The 17,365-nt window shown below is 55.3% G+C and overlaps 1 protein-coding gene across 1 annotated transcript in view; it reads left to right on the top strand.

Annotated features, from left to right (window-relative positions):
- Positions 1 to 17,365, top strand: part of BSN (bassoon presynaptic cytomatrix protein) — an 84,509-nt gene that overhangs the window by 49,052 nt on the left and 18,092 nt on the right. Inside the window, exon 3 of the mRNA XM_065885798.1 lies at positions 13,258 to 14,142. Within this exon, the coding sequence (XP_065741870.1) occupies positions 13,258 to 14,142 (885 nt within the window). The remainder of the gene's footprint in view (positions 1 to 13,257; positions 14,143 to 17,365) is intronic.

Below are 17,365 nucleotides of genomic sequence, written 5' to 3'. Positions count from 1 at the left end.
AGAGAAAAAGTCTTGGCCCCAGATGTCCTGAGGGATTCCTGCACCTTCTGAAAGCTTGGGCTCAGTCCTGAGTAGAAGACGCTTTCTTACCTGGTCCAAGTTTGACCTGGAAAAATGGCCTTAGGGAGGGTCAACGACAGTCTTACGGACAACTTTTCCCAGTGGATGCTCATTTGGAGAGGGCCATGAGCAGCTGCAGGGCCCAAAGGGAGGCAAGTCTCCCTGGCCGTTGGCCAGCCTCTCTCCCTGACAGTGGGTCTTGGAGAGGGATGCCAGTGAGGGGAGCAAGGTGTTAAGGGAGACAGGAAACTGCCTCCCACCTGGGCTTCAGGAACCGCCTCCCCTGGGCTTCCGTTCCAGTAAGCTGGGGCCTGATGGGGTGGAGCAGCTACCCATCCCAAGAAACAACCTTGGGGTAAAGTAGAGACCCAGACTGGGGGCCAAGCATCCACATGGAGGCAGTGTCCTACACTCATCAAGAGGCCACTGCAAGGCCATTTCCATGAGATTGGCCTGCGTTCTCCCCCAGAGGACCCTGGGTTCCCAGCCCCACCCTTGCTGTGTTGGCATGCTTTGAGTTGCTGTGGGATGCTCAGCCAAGCCCCTGAGCCTCTCTTTGGTGCCATGGAGGCTGGGTGCCCCAATATACTAGCTGGGCTGGGGCCATGCCTTTGAAATGAGTGGGTTTGTCAGCTTCCTCCCTTTCCTCCGCGGTAACCCACAGAAGTCTCTGGTAGACCCCCAGGGCTCTGCCCTTGGGCCAGGTGGAGAGTGGTGACTGCATGCCCACAGCTGGGATTATCAGCAGCAGGAGCCGTTTGGACCACATGGGCGGGGGGACGAGTGAGAATAATTGTTCACAGGTCGGGGTCTATTTGTGATATGAGGTGCTGTGGGTGTGGGACGTGTGCTTTGCGAGAGGTAAGTGTGAGATTCCAAGGAAGGAGCTGCCGGTGTGGGGAGATGATTCAGTGTGTTTGCAGTCGCTCCTGGAGTGTGGGGGCTTTCTGAGGAGGCGTGTACACTCGTGATTATTACATCCGTGATTAGAAACAACCCATCCCTGCCCTGATCAGTTAGGTAAGTGTTGCTCCTCAGTATTTAGAACAGTGTGGTTAAGGCCAGGGAAGCTCACCTGGGTGTTTCTGCTAGCGAGAAGCCAGAAGCACCCAGCCTCACAGGAGCAGGGAGGCTTGGCAGGCAGGGATGAGAGAGGCTGCTGTGGGGATCCCCCTCTTGTGCTGGCCCTGCCTCCCAGGTTTCAGCCTCCAGAAACGCTCACTAGAGCGGCAGGACCCGAACGACTCTGGGTGGGGTAGGCGGAGATCAAGGGAGAGCCGCACACGGTGGCACCAGTTTCCTGGTGGGCATCTCAGTCCTTCCCACACAACAAACTCCCCCAGCCTAGGACCTTTGGTGAGGTGGGAGGGGAACCAGCCTTTGGCTGTGCCTGGAAAAACAGCAGAGTGGGAGGACCTTGGCGACACTCGGTCCATCTGCCTCATTGTGCTGGGAGGAAGCCGGGGCTCAGGGCCTGGAGGAAAGGGGCCTCCAGCTTACTGCAGATTCACAGTGTTTGGTGAAAAGCGGGCCTCCGGACCAGGTCCTTCAAGGCATATACATGCAGGAGCTCCAAGACAGGGCTGTTGCTGGTGGCCTTTCCCAGACTTGCTTTCACTGAACATTAGGGGCTGCTGTTCCATGGCATTCTGTTTGGGAAGTGCTGACCATTCTCCAGCTTCTCGCCTGGTGGATGCCCTTTTCTGCCATGGTCTCCAAGCAGAACCTTTTCTTCTTCACGGTTGGCTTTCAGTGGTGTTCCTGTCAAGGAAGAGAACCCTCGGCCCATTTTCCTGAGGGGCTGGCAGAGCCTAGTTCTTGAGTCAGAGCAGTTGCCCTTTGTCACTTCACTAAAAGCAGGTTCACTTCCCTGGTCATGCTTCCACATAACGAGAAAGCACATTTGTAAGTTTTGCCCACATACCTGCTGATAGATCCACCTTGGTCAAAACACATCTGTTCTGGCCCTTCTAACATGATGTTCATCAGCGAACAAGGCTGTCTGTGGGGTTGCCCTGGTGTCCTGGGCTGGGCTCCTGCCTGGCCTGAGGTTCTGGGCAGCGCAAGGGGTGGGTTCTGAAGTCAGGCTGGTGTAGGTGGCAGGGGCTCAGGCAGAGTGACCTTTTCCAGGAATTTCAGCTCCAACACTCAATTCCTTTTTTGATTACTCACTTCCTTTTTTGACTTCTCACTTCCTAGGAGTAGCCCAGCTAGAGTGGAAAGGGGTGGGGGGACTGCCAGTCCCAGCACAGATGCACTACAGACACTGGCCACTGGGCAGCTTAATTGGGGTCCTGTCTGAGGGTGTGAACTTGTGCCTGAAACTGCTAGTGTGGTAATGCCGAGGTAGCCTGGGTCCTGCATCCTGCCTTGAAGGTCACCGAAGCCTCATCAGGGCATGTGAGCAGGATGCATTGTTCCTCAGCTTTCCACCACACAAGTTACTTGGAGGGTTTCATGCCTCTCAGACCACTAGTGAATCTGCTCTTGGATCTTTGGAAATGAGACCATGGAAAATGAACCTTTTATCGTGTGTGTCACAAGGAGAGAATCAGGGGCTGGTTGGTAACTCAAGTTGCAGCACAGATTAGGAATGTGATAGAACTGTCATGCTGAATGGCTATGTGAGGACAAAGGAGTAGAAAGGAGGGAAAAGACTGGCACTGCTGGGCCAATGGTCACTGGAACTCAGAGTTTTGGTTTTTCTGTCTCATGGCATCTGTCAGCATCTTATTACTTTAGCTGGGTCCTGTGGAAACAGCACACCAGGTCTGGAGATGAGAATCACATACAGGTCAGCCCCATGTGGCCAGAATAGTGTCTGAGATCTGGAACCACTGCTTTCTGGCCAGTGTATCCAGGGGCTGCTGGATGGGTACCACACTCACACAGATGTGGCACTTGCTGTCTTGCCTGTGCCCGGGTTGGCTGGCTCTCAAGGCTGTGATGCCTTGAGAGGAAGATGCCTGCCCATGTGCTTTGCTGGGGGTCTGAGTGCCTGGAGCACATTAAGACTTCATGGAAGTCAGGGAGCAGCTCAGAGCACCCTCTGTTTACAGATGAGGAGACCAAGTCTTCGTTTATTGTGATTCATTTTGGAGCAAGGGAGCTGGGGACCCAGAACCAGTAGCTAGGTCTCCAGTTTTACCCCAAGGATTCCCATCCCCATTCTCCTTATTCATAGTCCATTTTTGCTTGGGCTGAGGATGGTTTGTAGCAAGCAGGGCTATCCTGGCCACTCTTCGTGGTGGAGGCTGTTTTTTCCTGGAGATCTCCAGCCCTGGTTGCTCAGGGCAGGTAAATAATTTAACCTGTTTGAAACCATGGCAAAAGACTGGGGGTTTCCTTGTGGGGTCAGAACATTTCTCACCACCCACAAAAGACCCTCCCTGTGAGGACACACTGACCAGGAAGCCAGAGGTGTTAGCATTTAAGCCAAGTCACTGCCCAGTGATGGGGAAAAGACAGGAAGACTGTTCTCTTCTCTCCCTGGATATGGGTTCTTACACAAGTACCTTAAACCTCCCGAATGTTTAAGGAGAAGCAGGGTCCAGGGACCAGCCTCAGTGGCTTTGCCGATGCCCCAAGCCTGCTCCGTGCCACATTAGCCCACCTGTCTGCTCTTCGGTAACTCAGCATTCACGCCTGCCACCCCTTTCTCCTCTGGGACAGAGCCACCTGTTCTGATAGCTGTGGGAAGGAAATGGGTGTGGCCATGAGCCAGCTGGGTGGAGGGGGAAGGTAAGGTCGGGGTGGACAGCGGGGTGGGAGTGAGCTCCTGGAGAGGACAAGCCGTGGCTGGGGGCAGGCATGGCCTGTCTCTGTCAGCCCCCTCAGGGGCCTCCTTGCCCTGTTCAGAGCAGCCCCAGCAGCACATCCTGGCCTGGAACTCCTTCAGTGGAGTCTGTCCTTGTGCTAGCAACAGCATCACAGGAATGAGTGCTGTGCAGAGGCAGGGCTGACTGCACGCCTATGCTTCCCGGTCGGATCAGCAGAATCCTCTCAGAGCAGCACCTAAAGTGAGGCTGTAGCCTGCATGTGGGAGGCCCACCCTCTACCCCTGTGGGTAGCAGCAGAGCTGCCACCTTATCCCCAGCCTTCCAGGTCCAGACAGCCCATGTGCCTTCAACCTCCCTTGCTCTATTCAGAATTGCTTATAAGCCCCTCTAAGAAAACTACAGAAGAGTGATCATGGTCTTTCTTTGCCCGTTCCAAGGTCTAGACTTTGCTGAGACGAAGCCAAGACCGAGCTACTGTGCCCTCCCCCATTCCCACCCCATTGGCAAGCCTTGGGCTTAGGCACTTACCCGGGTGGGTGGTGTGGAGAAGGGAGGGAGAGATGCAGTGGCCACAAGCCTCTTCCTCTCCCGCCTGCATCCCACTCTTTTCCGGCGAGGGCTGGGCCACCATCTGGCTCGGGGGTGGTGCTGTGAGTGCAGCGCAGATCCCTCTGCTGCAGCCACCAGCCTTGCCCCCTTCCCTCTGCTCCCTCCTGGCCACACTGCTGCCTGGGCCACTGAGGAAAGAGGAGCAGGTGTTAGAAGGACATGGATCAGCGGTGAGCTGAGGAGAGGCAGAGGTGTCCTCCTCCTTCCTGGGCCCAGCCTTCCCCTCTCCACCTCCAAACAAAGAGGAAATGGATCTCCAGGTGGCGGGCCCTTTGGGAGGCCTTTCTCCCCTCTGTACATCTAGTCCTTGGGTGGTTTGCCTGGCAGTAGCCACTTTGACCCAGACAATCTCTTGAGTCAGTAGGGAAATGCCCCCCAAGATTCAGCCAGCCTTGGGCAGCCAGCCGTGCTGTCAGTCCCTGCTCCCAGGAACTAGGCCCCTTGGCCACCTTGCTTGGGCCACTATGGGGTGGAGGCCAGAGCCACTGGGGGCAGGCAGAAGAGGTGGCTGTTCAGGAGTGGGAGCTTTTTATAGCTGTGGCTGTCAGGCATGGCACTTAACTTTTAGCTATGGAAGGGGGCTGTAAAGTTATCTAAGTATGAATATAAAATTAAATCAGAACAGAAAATACGAAATTTTATTCCTAAAACACCTGATTTTGTATGTGAGGGCAAAAGAAAACAGCATGAAAAAGAATGGAGTGAAAAGGGTAGAAAGAGAGAAATAAAGTAGAAGCAGGGAGAAGGGACAAGAAGGGGAGAGGCAGGGGTCCAGAGGCAGGAAGAGGCAGAGGAGGAAAGCTCCATAAAGTAGCCAGTTGCTGACTGGTCACCTGTTGGTTCTGCCGTTTCTACTGTCTGTTAGTTCAAACTTGGCCTGAGCAGGCTTGTTTGTATCTACTCAGTCAGAGGGTGGCCCTCTCCCTTCCTCTCATCCTTTCTTCCCTCCACAAATGCTTTTTGAGTCCATATATAAGCCAGGAACTTTCCTCAACACTGGAGATTCAGGCAGAGCTGCAGCAGATGTGTTGCTCAGCCTTGGGGAGCCTCCGGGCCAGAGGGAGAGGCAGCTCGTTCACCAGTAACCACGTCCGCAAACACACCACCACACCTGGGGGTCAGGGTTGTGGAGGACCAGGAGGAGGGCTGGTGGGACTTGCTGTGATGCTGTGACAAGACTCTTGGGGACTTCTACAAGGAGGGGAGGTTAGACTGCAGATGTTAGACTGATGCTGGACCAGAGACAGGTGGAGGCAGGGGAGGCCTGAGGGGAAGTACGTGGCCCATGTGAGGGCCGGGGTGCAAGCCAGGTCCAGAGGGCAGGCAGGTCCTGCTGGGGGCTCCAGATGTGATGTCAAGGGTTTTGGATGATGGCAGTGGGAAGGTAAGGTATGCATTTAAAAACATCTTTTTGGAAATAGATAATGGTGATGGTTGCACAACATCATATATGTAATTAATGCCACTGAATCTATACTTAAAAATGACTAAAATGGCACATTTTATGTTATGTTTGTTTTACTCCCCTTCATAGATGTATATGTATACAACAATAGCACACAGACACACACACCCCACACTCTGGCCGCTGTGTGGAGAATAGCCTATAGAGGCAGGCTGGGGCTGGGGTAGAGATGGTCGTGGGGTGGAGGGGAACCGTGACAGATTCCTTGTGTATTTTGGAGGCTAAACAGACAGGTTATGGAAATGTAGTGGACATGGGGGTAGGAGATGGAGATGGAGAATTCTTCTGTTTGGGTCGTGTCAAGTTGGAGTTGTCTGTGAGCACCCAAGTGGAGTGCAATAGGGTGACAAATCTAAGACTCTGGCATGCAGGCAGGTCAGGACTGGAGACCTTGGAGATTCACAGCCATATACTGACATCAGTATACTTCCCACTGAACACTTCAGTAAGCCTCTCATTAGTTAGAGATCAGTATTTAAGGGTTTTTTTTTTAAGGTAAAATTTATATAGAATGAAATGTACAAAGCTTAAATGTACCATTCAGTGAGCTTTGACAAAAGCATGCACCTGTGTCACCCAAAGCCCTCCAGTCAAGACAGACAACATCCCCGTCACCACAGAAAGTCCCTTCAGGCCCCATCCCTGTCCATCCTCATCCCTCCTCCAGGGACAACTGCTGCTGTGATTTTTTATCTACCGTAGATGAGTTTTGCCTATTCCAGAACTTCATATAAATGGAATCATACAGAATGCACTCTTTTGTGTAAGTCCTTTCTCAGCACAGTGTTTTTTGAGCTTCATCCATGTGGTCAACTCTTGAGAAGCTTGGCTGAGAAGGAGAGGAGAGAGCCTGGACAGTAACTAGGGAAGGTGTGCAGGCAGGAGAGGGTTTCTGAAAAGCAGGAGACAGTGGTGCTGTCTGAGCTCCGAGAGGAAAGCCATGCCTAGGCACGTGGGAGATGGGGCATGCTTGAAAGAGTGGGGCCCCCGAAAAGGCAGGTCTAGATCCTGAGTGTGGAGGAGGCATCCTATTATGTGGCTCCTTTTTGAGACACTGGAAGCAGGGCCATCATTTGATCCAGAAGGCAGGGGAAGATGACAGGCAGGGATGGGGATGGACAAATTGAACCAGCCTTTGCGGAGAAGAGCTAACTGGAGAGATGGAGTGAGTTAACCAGGCAGCTGGGGGGCCCGGGAGAAGCTAGGACATAAGTTAATTTACCGTGGAGCCCCTTTGCCTGGTACCCATTCAGCTGTAGGCCTGGAGAAAAAGGTATGCAGTTGGATCTAATTCTGGAGCAGACACAGGTCAAGAGAGCACAGACATTGAGCAGAGTGTGACAGGATCGGCAGACCATAGATTTAGCTGGGTAGGAAGGGATGTGAAAGCAGAGGACCCATGGACGAACAGAAAGTAGAGGCTCGGTGGGGGAGGTCCCCACAAGGCCCCAGGCCCACTGCAGTGGGGAGGCCTAGGAGATGATCTGGAGGATGGAGGAGGACAGGCACAGGGGTAGTTTGGGAGGAGAGACAGTTTTGGGCGAGGGTAAGCTTGAGGGTGAGGCTGAGGGATAGAGATGTTAGGTGGGTTAGCGGGTGGCTGCCATCTGCAGTGACTGTGGGAGTCAGTGCAGTGGAAGCCTGGGAGGCCAGGGCCAAGGACTTCTGAGTCTAGAGGCATGATGAGGGGGCCTGGAAGGCAGCAGGAGCCAGGAGGGGAACAGGGTGGGGAAGCCAAAGGCTGAGCTCCGAGGGCCCTAGGGAGTTTAAAGAGAAGGTGAGGCATTGCCACATTCTGAAATCCAGGGAGTGCAGCTTCTCCTAGAGAGATCGTCTGGGGTCCAAGAGGGGTATGGGGATGGGGTGTAGGGAAGTTGGCTCAGTCCTGGACAGAAGATTTTATAGGACACAGTGGACAGGCCTGGGAGGGAGGGGAGGCCGTCTGGGGTAGGATCGGGGGGGAGTTGAGGGATATCGGGAGGTGGAGGATCAGCAAGGGGATGGATTCTCTCCCTTTCATGGAGCTCCAGGCTAGTGAGGCCTTCCAGCCCCAAGGAGCAATTGGGTTCAGCCTCCACGACCCAAATCCTGGCCTCAGATGCTGGGCAGATTCCCAGGGTCCCCCTCAGGGTCCTGACCTGATGAGATTGGCACAGGCCTCCCCAGTGGGCCAGGCCTGGCTGATCCAGCTCTGGATCAATTTGCCCTGCTCTATGGGACCCTGTGGTACCCGCCCCTAAACCTGAGGTCAACCAGCTGACAGTCCAAGCAGATTGGTGGCAGACTTGGGGCAGCTAGATGCTGGATGAGGCAGGTGATGTGTCTAATGCTAGGGGCAGTGCGAGGGCACAGGCCCACCCTTCTTCCCAGCACACAGTGGGCTATGTGCCTCCTCCTGTCGAGGCCTGGCGAGTGACTCACAGCCCGGAAGAACATGAGGTCACACTGGACGGTGGGGCCCTCCCAGGAATCTCTAGACTTGGCACCAGCAGGGAAGGCTCATTTATAAGCTGCTCCTGTGATGTTTCAACTTGTACCAAAATGGAAAAAAGAATGAATGCAGCATCAGGCATGATGTCAGTGCAGTGATCTGACACCCTGCATGCCTGCTCTCCCAGGCGGGGCTGGGCTCAGAGGCAAGCCGCTGCTCTCTGCAGGAAGGCAGGCTAAGTGACGTCTGCCACCCTCCTTCCTTGCTGGTGGGGACGTGGGAAGGGATGGTGGAAAGAGAACCTGTTACTGCTGGGGGCCCTCAGAGCTTCCTGGTAGCCATGGAGGTGACAGTGCGGCAGGCCCCACCCAGGAGCAGAAGCAGGTTCCCTGGGCAGCATCCTTTGGGGCCAAATATGACATGCAAGGCTGGATCCCACCCTTTGGGGCTGAGATGCAGGGTGGCAGGTGCAGATGTAGAAACCCCTCCCCCAAAGTTTCCCCACTCCCCTTCCTGCCCCAGAGCCCAGTGGAGGGAGCCGCAGGGAGAGGCCACGCAGATGTGTGGTTCACAGAGCCCCCAGCCTGGTCCCAGGCCTCTGGATCCTTGGTGGGCTGCACTGCCTTACTGCCCTTCTGTGATTGACCAGTGCAAGTAAGGGAGCAGCTGAGAAAGGCTCTTCTCGGGGAGAAAGTCCCTTCAGAGCCAGGAACCCACAAGGCCTGCTTTTTTGAATCTCTGGCCGGCTCCTGGCAGAGCAGGCACTGGCTCCCTATGGGAAACCATGTTCCTGTAGCTTCTCCTTCCCGCATCTGCGCACCAGCTCTTGGCTGCACACCACACTGAGCCTTCCCATCCCCACTGCTGCTCAGACCCCCACTGAGCTGGGTGCAGGGGCATCTGTGCCTCTGAGATGGCACAATGGGTCCCCTTGCTGGCAAGAAGGATCAGCTTGACCAAAGCTGATGTCAGGCAGAACCATCTACCTCAGAGTAGCCCTGGGAAGTCCCCTTAGCTCCATCTTTGGGTCTTGGGACATGAAGTCTGTGACCTGCCCACCTCCTGGCCATGGGCCAAGGGCTTATGGAGATATGTGGTAACAAGACTCTAAGAGAGGTTCCCTGTCACACTGGTAGAAGGCCATGCCCTCTGATTCTGGTGGGCAGCCAGCTAGGAGGGTACCCAGGAGCCACAGACACTGTGTCCAGCCGAGGAAGACTCTCGCTGTTGTTGGTTCCAGAGCCAGGGGAGCTGCCCCAGGCCTGGTCATGTATACCCAGCCTAGGTGGGCAGGTGGGCTGGTGGTGCACAGCTATCTCCCTCCCTACCCAGTGGACAGCCTCCATCCCCCTAACACAGGGTAAGCACCTTGGAGGAGGGAGGAAGAGGCTGAGGATGAGCCCCTCCCAGCAAGCTTCTGAAGTTCCACGGGGGAGGCAGAGAGGGAAGTCTTGCTGGGTTCAGAGAGATCCCCCAGCCAGCTTTCTCCTTGGGTGGCCTTGTGTGCTGGCCCTATCTGCCTGGGCCTGAGCCTGGGAGGGGTTGGGGGAGGGCACGATCAAGGCTCCTGCCGTCTGGAAGAGGCTGGATAGAAATAGCTACGCCCATCTGGGATATGAGTCACTGAGGGGCGTTTTAGCTGTTTCTTGGAGAGGTTCTATTTTAGGTGAGACGCCTGTGACAGCCTGGGTGATGGGGGCTGGGTAAGGGAAGGTTCTGGTGGTGAGTGCAGGAGTTTTAGCACAGGCCCTTGTTCAACCCTGTCCAGAACCCAAAGGAGGGTCACCCTGAAGTCCCAGGAGAAAGAGCCTTACCTCTCAGGTTCCTCTTCTTGGGAAGTCCCACCTCAGGGCATGCTGCAGAGATGGGACCTCCAGTGTGGGCTGCGCACCCACCACAGGAACTGAGTTTGTGGCTGCAGTCCTGGGCTAGGACCTAGGCCTCCCCTCAAGAGGATAATCATCTCCCAGGGTCCCTCTGAGGGTGAGCCAAAACAGCTTGCCCCTGGGAGCTCCCGCTCTTGATGGGAGTGAACCCCCATCACCCTCTCCAAAAATGAGTTTTCTAAAGGAGTCTTTGGGCTGAGTCCCCAGGACACAGATTGTTTCCTCTGTAGCTTTCTTTGCCCAAAGGTAGACAAAACTGCCTTGGGTCTTCAAAGCATCTAGATGAGTTAACAGTTCCCGGCTTGGGGGATGGCTGCACTCCCCAGTGCTGCGGCATCACTGTTCTTATGGTTTCTAGAGCCAGGCTTGGTCTTTGAGTTTCGCAGGGGCAACTTCTAGACCCATGACTTGACTTGGGTGAGGCTAAGCAGTCTGCAGAAGAGGCAGACATGCAAAAGGCCGCAGGCTGCAACCTGCAGCTCAGGAGCTGGGCAGGGCTGGCAGGGCCAGTCTTGCGAGTAGTGCCACTTCCAAGCTGGGCTACTGTGAGAGCTGGTGGCTAAATCGTACTAGACCTTGGTTTTCTCTACCATGAAGATAAAATGCAAGAATGCCTGCGAACATGCCCTGTGTGGTGCAGGGTGCCAGGGGGTACTCATCAAAGTGCAGTCTTCTCCCCACTCCTTGGATGCTGCTCTTCGGCTGCTGGGCAAGACAACCAAGCCCAGGCTTCCAAACTGTGGCAAGTCAGCCACAGCGGCAGCAGCACAGCCCTGTGACCTCAAGGCAGAGAGCAGGGCTGGAGGCACCCCTGAGGGTGGGCAGAAGGAACTTTCTGCCCCAGGGACCAGACTGGACCTTTCCCTGGCAACTGGGCCACTGTGGTGCTTTCAAAGACTCTGGCTGCTCAACCATAGATGAGCAGACTTGGCCTCTGCCTTTCTGGTTGAGAAGGAGAAGCCTCTTCATGGGATGCTGAATCTCCATTCTCATGGCTGCAGCCTTGCAAGAGCTATGCCCCTATTAATAGGTTGTCAGGATTAATCCTACAGCAAGCATTTCTGGAGTGATCCCTGCTCTGTACCACACACTGTGCACTGTCCCAAGACCACCTAAACAAGAGCTCATGGTTGGGGCAAGGATGCAGGAGACACCCAAAGGGACAAAGTAGCAGAAGCTTTGGGAAAGAATAAGTACTGTGAAGAGGATAAACTGGGTGATTACCTACAGAGTGCTTCGGAGGTATTTTCTTTCTTTCTTTTTTAAAAAAATATTTATTTATGTATTTATTTATTTGGCTGTGCTGGGTCTTAGTTGCAGCATGCGGGATCTTCGTTGCCACATGCGGGATCTTTAGTTGCGGCATGTGGGCTCTTTAGTTGCAGCATGCAGGATCTAGTTCCCTGACCAGGGATTGAACCCGGGCGTCCTGCACTGGGACCGTGGAGTCTTTACCACTGGACCACTAGAGAAGTCCCAGGTATTTTTGATTGTGTGGCCAGGGAGGGCCCTGTTGGTGAAGTGATATTCGGTTGAGACCTGCATAGCTAGCAGCACCCGGGGGCAGAGGGAAGAGTGAGTGCAAAGGCCCTGGTTACAGAAGAGAGCTCAGAGGACCACTTGGCAGAACAGGAGGTCCAGCGTGTCTGGGGTGAGACAGCAAAGGGGAGAGGGCAGGAAAGGAGGCCAGAGAGAGGCATAGGCTGGGGTAGATCGGGGGCCTCATGGGTCACAGTAAAGAGTTCCCATGGTTAAGTGTGATGGGAATTCACTAGAGGGGTTTGAGCCTGTAAATGACATTCTCTGATTTGTGTGTGGATTTTTGGAGGAAGATGATATTGGCTTATGTAACTGGAAGTCCGAGGGTAGACTTAAGGCAGAGCTGGATCCAGGGAATTGAATAAAATCATCAGTTCTGCTCGTTCCTCTTTGTCTTACCTCCGCTTCCAACTGTCTCTTGACTTCATCCTTAGTGCCTCTCTGCATGTTGGGCAAGAAGGCTACTGACCACTCCAAGGCTACGTCCTTCTGATGAGTGAGCCTATCTCCTGTTGTTCACTCACCCAGTAACATGGAAGGGCTCTGATTGGCCCTGTTTGCAAGGTCACATGCCCATCCCTGCACCCCTAGCTGCAACCAGTGATTGGCCCAACCTGAGTCATGAGCCTGCTGTCCTAGGGAGGAGTTAATGACAGAGAGAAACTGCACGTCCATCATGGGAACAGCAACACATGCCTTGTTTATTCTGGAGGCACAAATTTTCCCATTTTCTTTAAAAAAATTTCTCTTCCTTAAGAAAGCAAAAGGTATTTTTATTCTACTTACGTCACTTACATTGCATTACTTTGCCCTCACTTATTTTGCTCTCAAGATTGCTCATTTATATCTTGTCTCCTCAGCTAGACTCTAAGCTCCTCTAGGACAGGAATCATGGTTTCTTTTTATTTTCTATGCCTCCCTCTCGTACCTATTACTCTTCACTTCTTTATTCATTCTGCAAGTTTTTATTGAGTACCTATCGCATACCAGGCACTGTTCTAGGGCCATGCTTTCCCTCCTGGTTTATATTTCAAAAGGTCACTCTGGCGGCTGTGTGGAAACAGCCTGAAGGGGGCAGCAGGGGAAAGAAAGTGACCAGTTGGAGGCTTTTGGGGTCATCCACCCAGGAGGATGGGAACGTGGATTGGTGAGGCGGGATGTGGACATGGATGATGTACGCAGGTCTGAGGTACAGCCAGTGGCGTGGGGAGGACCCTGGCAGGCAGTCTGGCAGGCAGTGTGTTGGTAGTTGCGGGTGGGGAGTGTGTGACTGCCTCTGCTCAGCTCCACGCACCTGGCAGCTCCTAGAGGGCAGGGCAGTGCTATCTGTCCCTCAGCCCACCTCCTGGCAGCCCAGAAACACCGGAGCCGGGCTTGGTTCCCCTGCCTGTGCTAGGAGCTGGCCCTGGCTGCTGTGGGCTGCAATGATCTGGACCATGGACACCCCCAGTCCTGACCACCCTGATGACCATGATGCTTCCTCCTCAGGTGAAGGAGTGGCTCTGTCTGAACTGCCAGATGCAGAGGGCTCTAGGGATGGACATGACCACTGCGCCTCGCTCCAAGAGCCAGCAGCAGCTGCACTCCCCAGCCCTGTCTCCGGTCCACTCCCCAGCCAAACAGCCCCTGGGGAAGCCGGAGCAAGAGAGATCACGGGGCCCAGGGGGACCACAGCCTGGCCCCCACCAGGCTGAGACAGCCAGAGCCACCTCAGTGCCTGGGCCTGCCCAAGCAGCTGCCCCTCTGGAGGTGGGGAGGGTGTCTCCTCAGCCCCCTCTCCCCATCAAGCGTTCCACAGCTGAGCCCAGGCCACCTGCAGGAGAGGCCCCGGCCAAAAGTGCCACCACAGCGCCCTCTGGGCCTGGTGCTGCTGAGCCGACCCAGGAGGGCCTCACTGGGAAGCTCTTTGGCCTTGGTGCATCGCTGCTGACCCAGGCGAGCACCCTCATGTCTGTGCAGCCTGAGGCCGACCCCCAGGGCCAGGCTGCCCCCAGCAAGGGGCCGCCCAAGATCGTCTTCAGCGATGCCAGCAAGCAGGCTGGCCCAAGACCTCCAGGCTCAGGGCCCGGGTCTGGGCCAGCACCTGGAGCCAAAACTGAGCCTGGAGCTAAAACAGGTCCTGGATCAGGGCCTGGAGCCCTGGCAAGAACTGGGGGAACAACCAGTCCAAAGCATGGCAGAGCAGAACACCAGGCAGTGGCCAAGGCTGCTGCCAAGCCAAAGACCACGCCTAAGGAAAGGGCCACCTGCCCACTGTGCCAAGCTGAGCTCAACGTGGACAGCAAGGGCCCCGCCAACTATAACACCTGCACCACATGCAAACTGCAGGTGTGCAACCTGTGTGGCTTCAACCCGACGCCCCACCTGGTGGAGGTAAGAGAGCTGGACCAAGCATGTTCCCTTGGGCCTTGGTGAGGGGCCAAGGCCTGGGGTGATGGGGGGGCATGGGAACCAGAGAGGACTGTAGAAATCGGGGTCTGTAGCAATCACAGGGCTGCCCCTACCCAGCTGCAGAGAGTCTATGCTCCCTTACCTGTCCCTGCCCCGGGCCTGTCCTTCCACTCAGAGAATTAACTGGCACAGTGGACAGAATAATGGTGCCCGCTGCCTCTGATCGGCTGACCAGTGCCCTGAGGCTGGTCCCAGAAGTAGCCAGGTTCAGGAGGCCCTGAACCGGCCTCCCCATTCCTGGCTATCATGGGCATGGCCCTCATGGATGATGCCAGCCCCCGCTGCGCAGGCAGGAAGAACCTGAAGTCATACCCTGCCCTCAGTCTGTGACCCTCACAGGGGTTGAAAGGCTGTTAGGCAGAGGGCTGTGCCCCCATGCCCAGGGCAGGGCAGAAGGCTTTCTTACAACGGGGAAGCCCAGCCAGGCAGTGTCCTCCCTTCATCCCCTTGTCTGAGGTCGTGGGTATTGATATCTGCTTGTCAAAGCCACAGTCTTTGGTCCACATACTTTCCTGTGGCAGGGCCTAGCCCTCCTTGGGGCTGTTTGTGGGGATGCTCAGAGATGCTCTTCTTACCCAGAGGGAAGTTTGAGGGAGTGCTGGGGTTGGGGCCTGTCTCTCTGCAGTCCCTCTTCCACAGGAGGGTCCTGGGCCCCGTGCAGAGCTGGGTGGAAGGGAGCAGGAGGCCTGGTGCTCTCTTGAAGCTTGGAGCCCAGCCTGGGAGGTTCAGAAGGTGCGGAGGCACCCTGGCAGAGCAGGACAAGCCTGGGCCGGAAGGCTGTTCCTGCCCCTGCCTTCATCTACTCCGCCCTGCCCAGGGCCATCCATGTGACCCCTACCTTGGCTGCCTTGCCCATAGCTGGGTGTGTCCCCTTCCGTGTGTGCCCTTGCGGTCTATGATTGGCTCATCTTGGCAGGTGGATGTGTCCCCAGCTGTGTCATATCAGGAGATGTCAAGCCAAGCCCACTCCTCCTGCACACTGTAGCCACCTGAGTCTTGGGGCCCCTGGGCTAAGCCATATGTGACTGATGGTTGGGCAGAGTGTGGAGTGCAGACCGCCGCTGGCCCAGAGACAACAGAGGAGTGTGTGGTTGTCCATGGTGTCTGTGGCGCCTTGTTGTGACTTGCCTTGGGCCAGGCCTCCATGGGAGCAGCCCACTGTGATAAGGAAGACTACTTTGGCCGCCACAGGCCATATTTTCCAACATATAGGGAGGAGCAGCCTGAGCAAGATGAGTGACCTCCTCGTGTGATGCCTCACGTGATGCCCTCCAGGTCCTCACTACCACCTCCCCAAGCCCTAGGTCCAGTGGCTCACTGGAGGATGGCTGGCCTGGCTGCCCAGAGAGGTGAGGGGGCACCAAGGGGTCACCACAGGGCCAGAGGAGCTCCAGTCCGGAGCCAGGCACGCACCCACTGCCGGGTGGGGCAGCCTGACACTGAACCCTGTTGGACTGTTGAGCTGGCCCAGCCTGGAGGACCCTTGTCCCTGAGGGACCTCCGGGCCCACATTTCCTCATTAAGCAGGATGTGCAGAGAGGAGGGGAAAACTGTCTCTGTCCAGGAGTATAAATGTTCCTGACAGTTCCTTTCAGCGCCCTCTGGGCCAGGTCAGGGGAAGTGCTGATTCTGCCCAAACAGGAGTGTCTCAGTCACATGCTGACTCTGGGTGAGCGGTCTGGATTTTGATCTCAGCCCCTCATTAGAGGCTTGGTTGTTGCCTCCCTGGCCCCTGGAGCTTCTGCCCCTCGGTAGCTAGCGTTGCCCCTTGCCCCAATCCCTCCATGTCCTGCTGTCTCCATGTCCTGCCCCACTGCCACCTCCTTGGCCAGGGCCACCCTTGCCTCCACAGGATCTGTGGGTTCCATGGGCCTGATGGCAAAGCTGCTGGGCGTTCTGGTCCTAGATCTTCCCTACCCGCAGCTTCTGCTTCCCTGCCTCCTGCTCCTAACAGCAGTCAGAAGATGGCCCAGCTTCTCTGACTCCTTTCTCCTCATGGCTCTGCTTGTTAATGCTGCTATCCCCAGAGGGCCTGTGGCTGCTCCTGGGGAAAGTGTGGATGGGCAGCCATCATGCCCCCTCCCGTGGTTCCCACCATGAGACTGTGCCACCATCATCCATCAGAGGTGCAAGCTGGCAGCCTGGGGAGGCTGGTGGGGAAGGGCTGGTGCTTGGTGTGTCCCCCTCCCCTGCCCTTCCCAGCTGAGGCTCTTAACCAGGCCATGGGCCATCTTTGGTCCCATCTCAGTGAATGGCCACTTGGCATTTAGAGCAATTTTGTGTTTCCCTGTGTGTTCTTGGTAAGAGGCTCCTGATTTTTCAGCAGGTGGCCCAGACACATCCTGCCTTGGGAGGGAGGTGGAGGGGTAGGTCTGCCTTGGCTGTCTCTCTCCATCTGGCTGTCTCTGTGCCCAGCATGAGGCATGTCTGCATGCAGGCTGGGGGCCTGAGGGAGGGCCAGCTCGCCCCTAGACCTGTTAGACCTGCTGTGGCTCCACCTGTGGCTGGAGCCACCTGTCTGGGCTGCCAGGGTGGGAATTACCCCAACTCTCTGAGCTGTAAAAACCTTTTTACCTTCTTTCTCAAGAGGGAGTCCAGAGCATACGATGGAGGAGGCAATAAGACTAGATCCCTTTTCCCTTTGAAATTTTCTCTGAAAAATTAACCATAGTGCTATAAAATGTGAGTCATTTCATGATTAACAGTTGTTGATTCCAAATTTTTTACCTATTTATCTTTTTGAAAGATAATAGCACCCTCTGGCTTAATTTTTAATTGGCTTTCGGTTCAAAATAGAGTTTGTGAAGAAATTAGTGGAGTTGGAGTTGTTACAGTAACACTGCCCGTTTCTTATCTTATTATAATTGCCAAAATACCAGCCATGGCCTTGAGAAGTCAGGCCTCCCTGGGCAAAGGGCCTGGCACCTGTGATGTGTGGGATGGGATGGGCCTATTTGGGGTGGGGACTGCCTCTGCTCTAAACCTGCTTCAGTCTGCCTGTGGGGTAGTGATCTCAGGGAGGCCTGTTTCCTCCCTTGTGGAATTGGGGGCCATAGTTCTCCCTTTTAGGTTTCTGTGAGAACCAGGTAAGATGCCATACTTCAGATACTTGTGCGAGGTCCAACACACAGTCAGCCCTTGAGCC

Source organism: Phocoena phocoena, chromosome 10 (genome assembly GCF_963924675.1).
Source record: "Phocoena phocoena chromosome 10, mPhoPho1.1, whole genome shotgun sequence".
Lineage (NCBI taxonomy): Eukaryota > Metazoa > Chordata > Mammalia > Artiodactyla > Phocoenidae > Phocoena > Phocoena phocoena.
The sequence above is the reverse complement of the archived record's forward strand: the minus strand, read 5'-3'. Positions and strand labels throughout refer to the sequence as shown.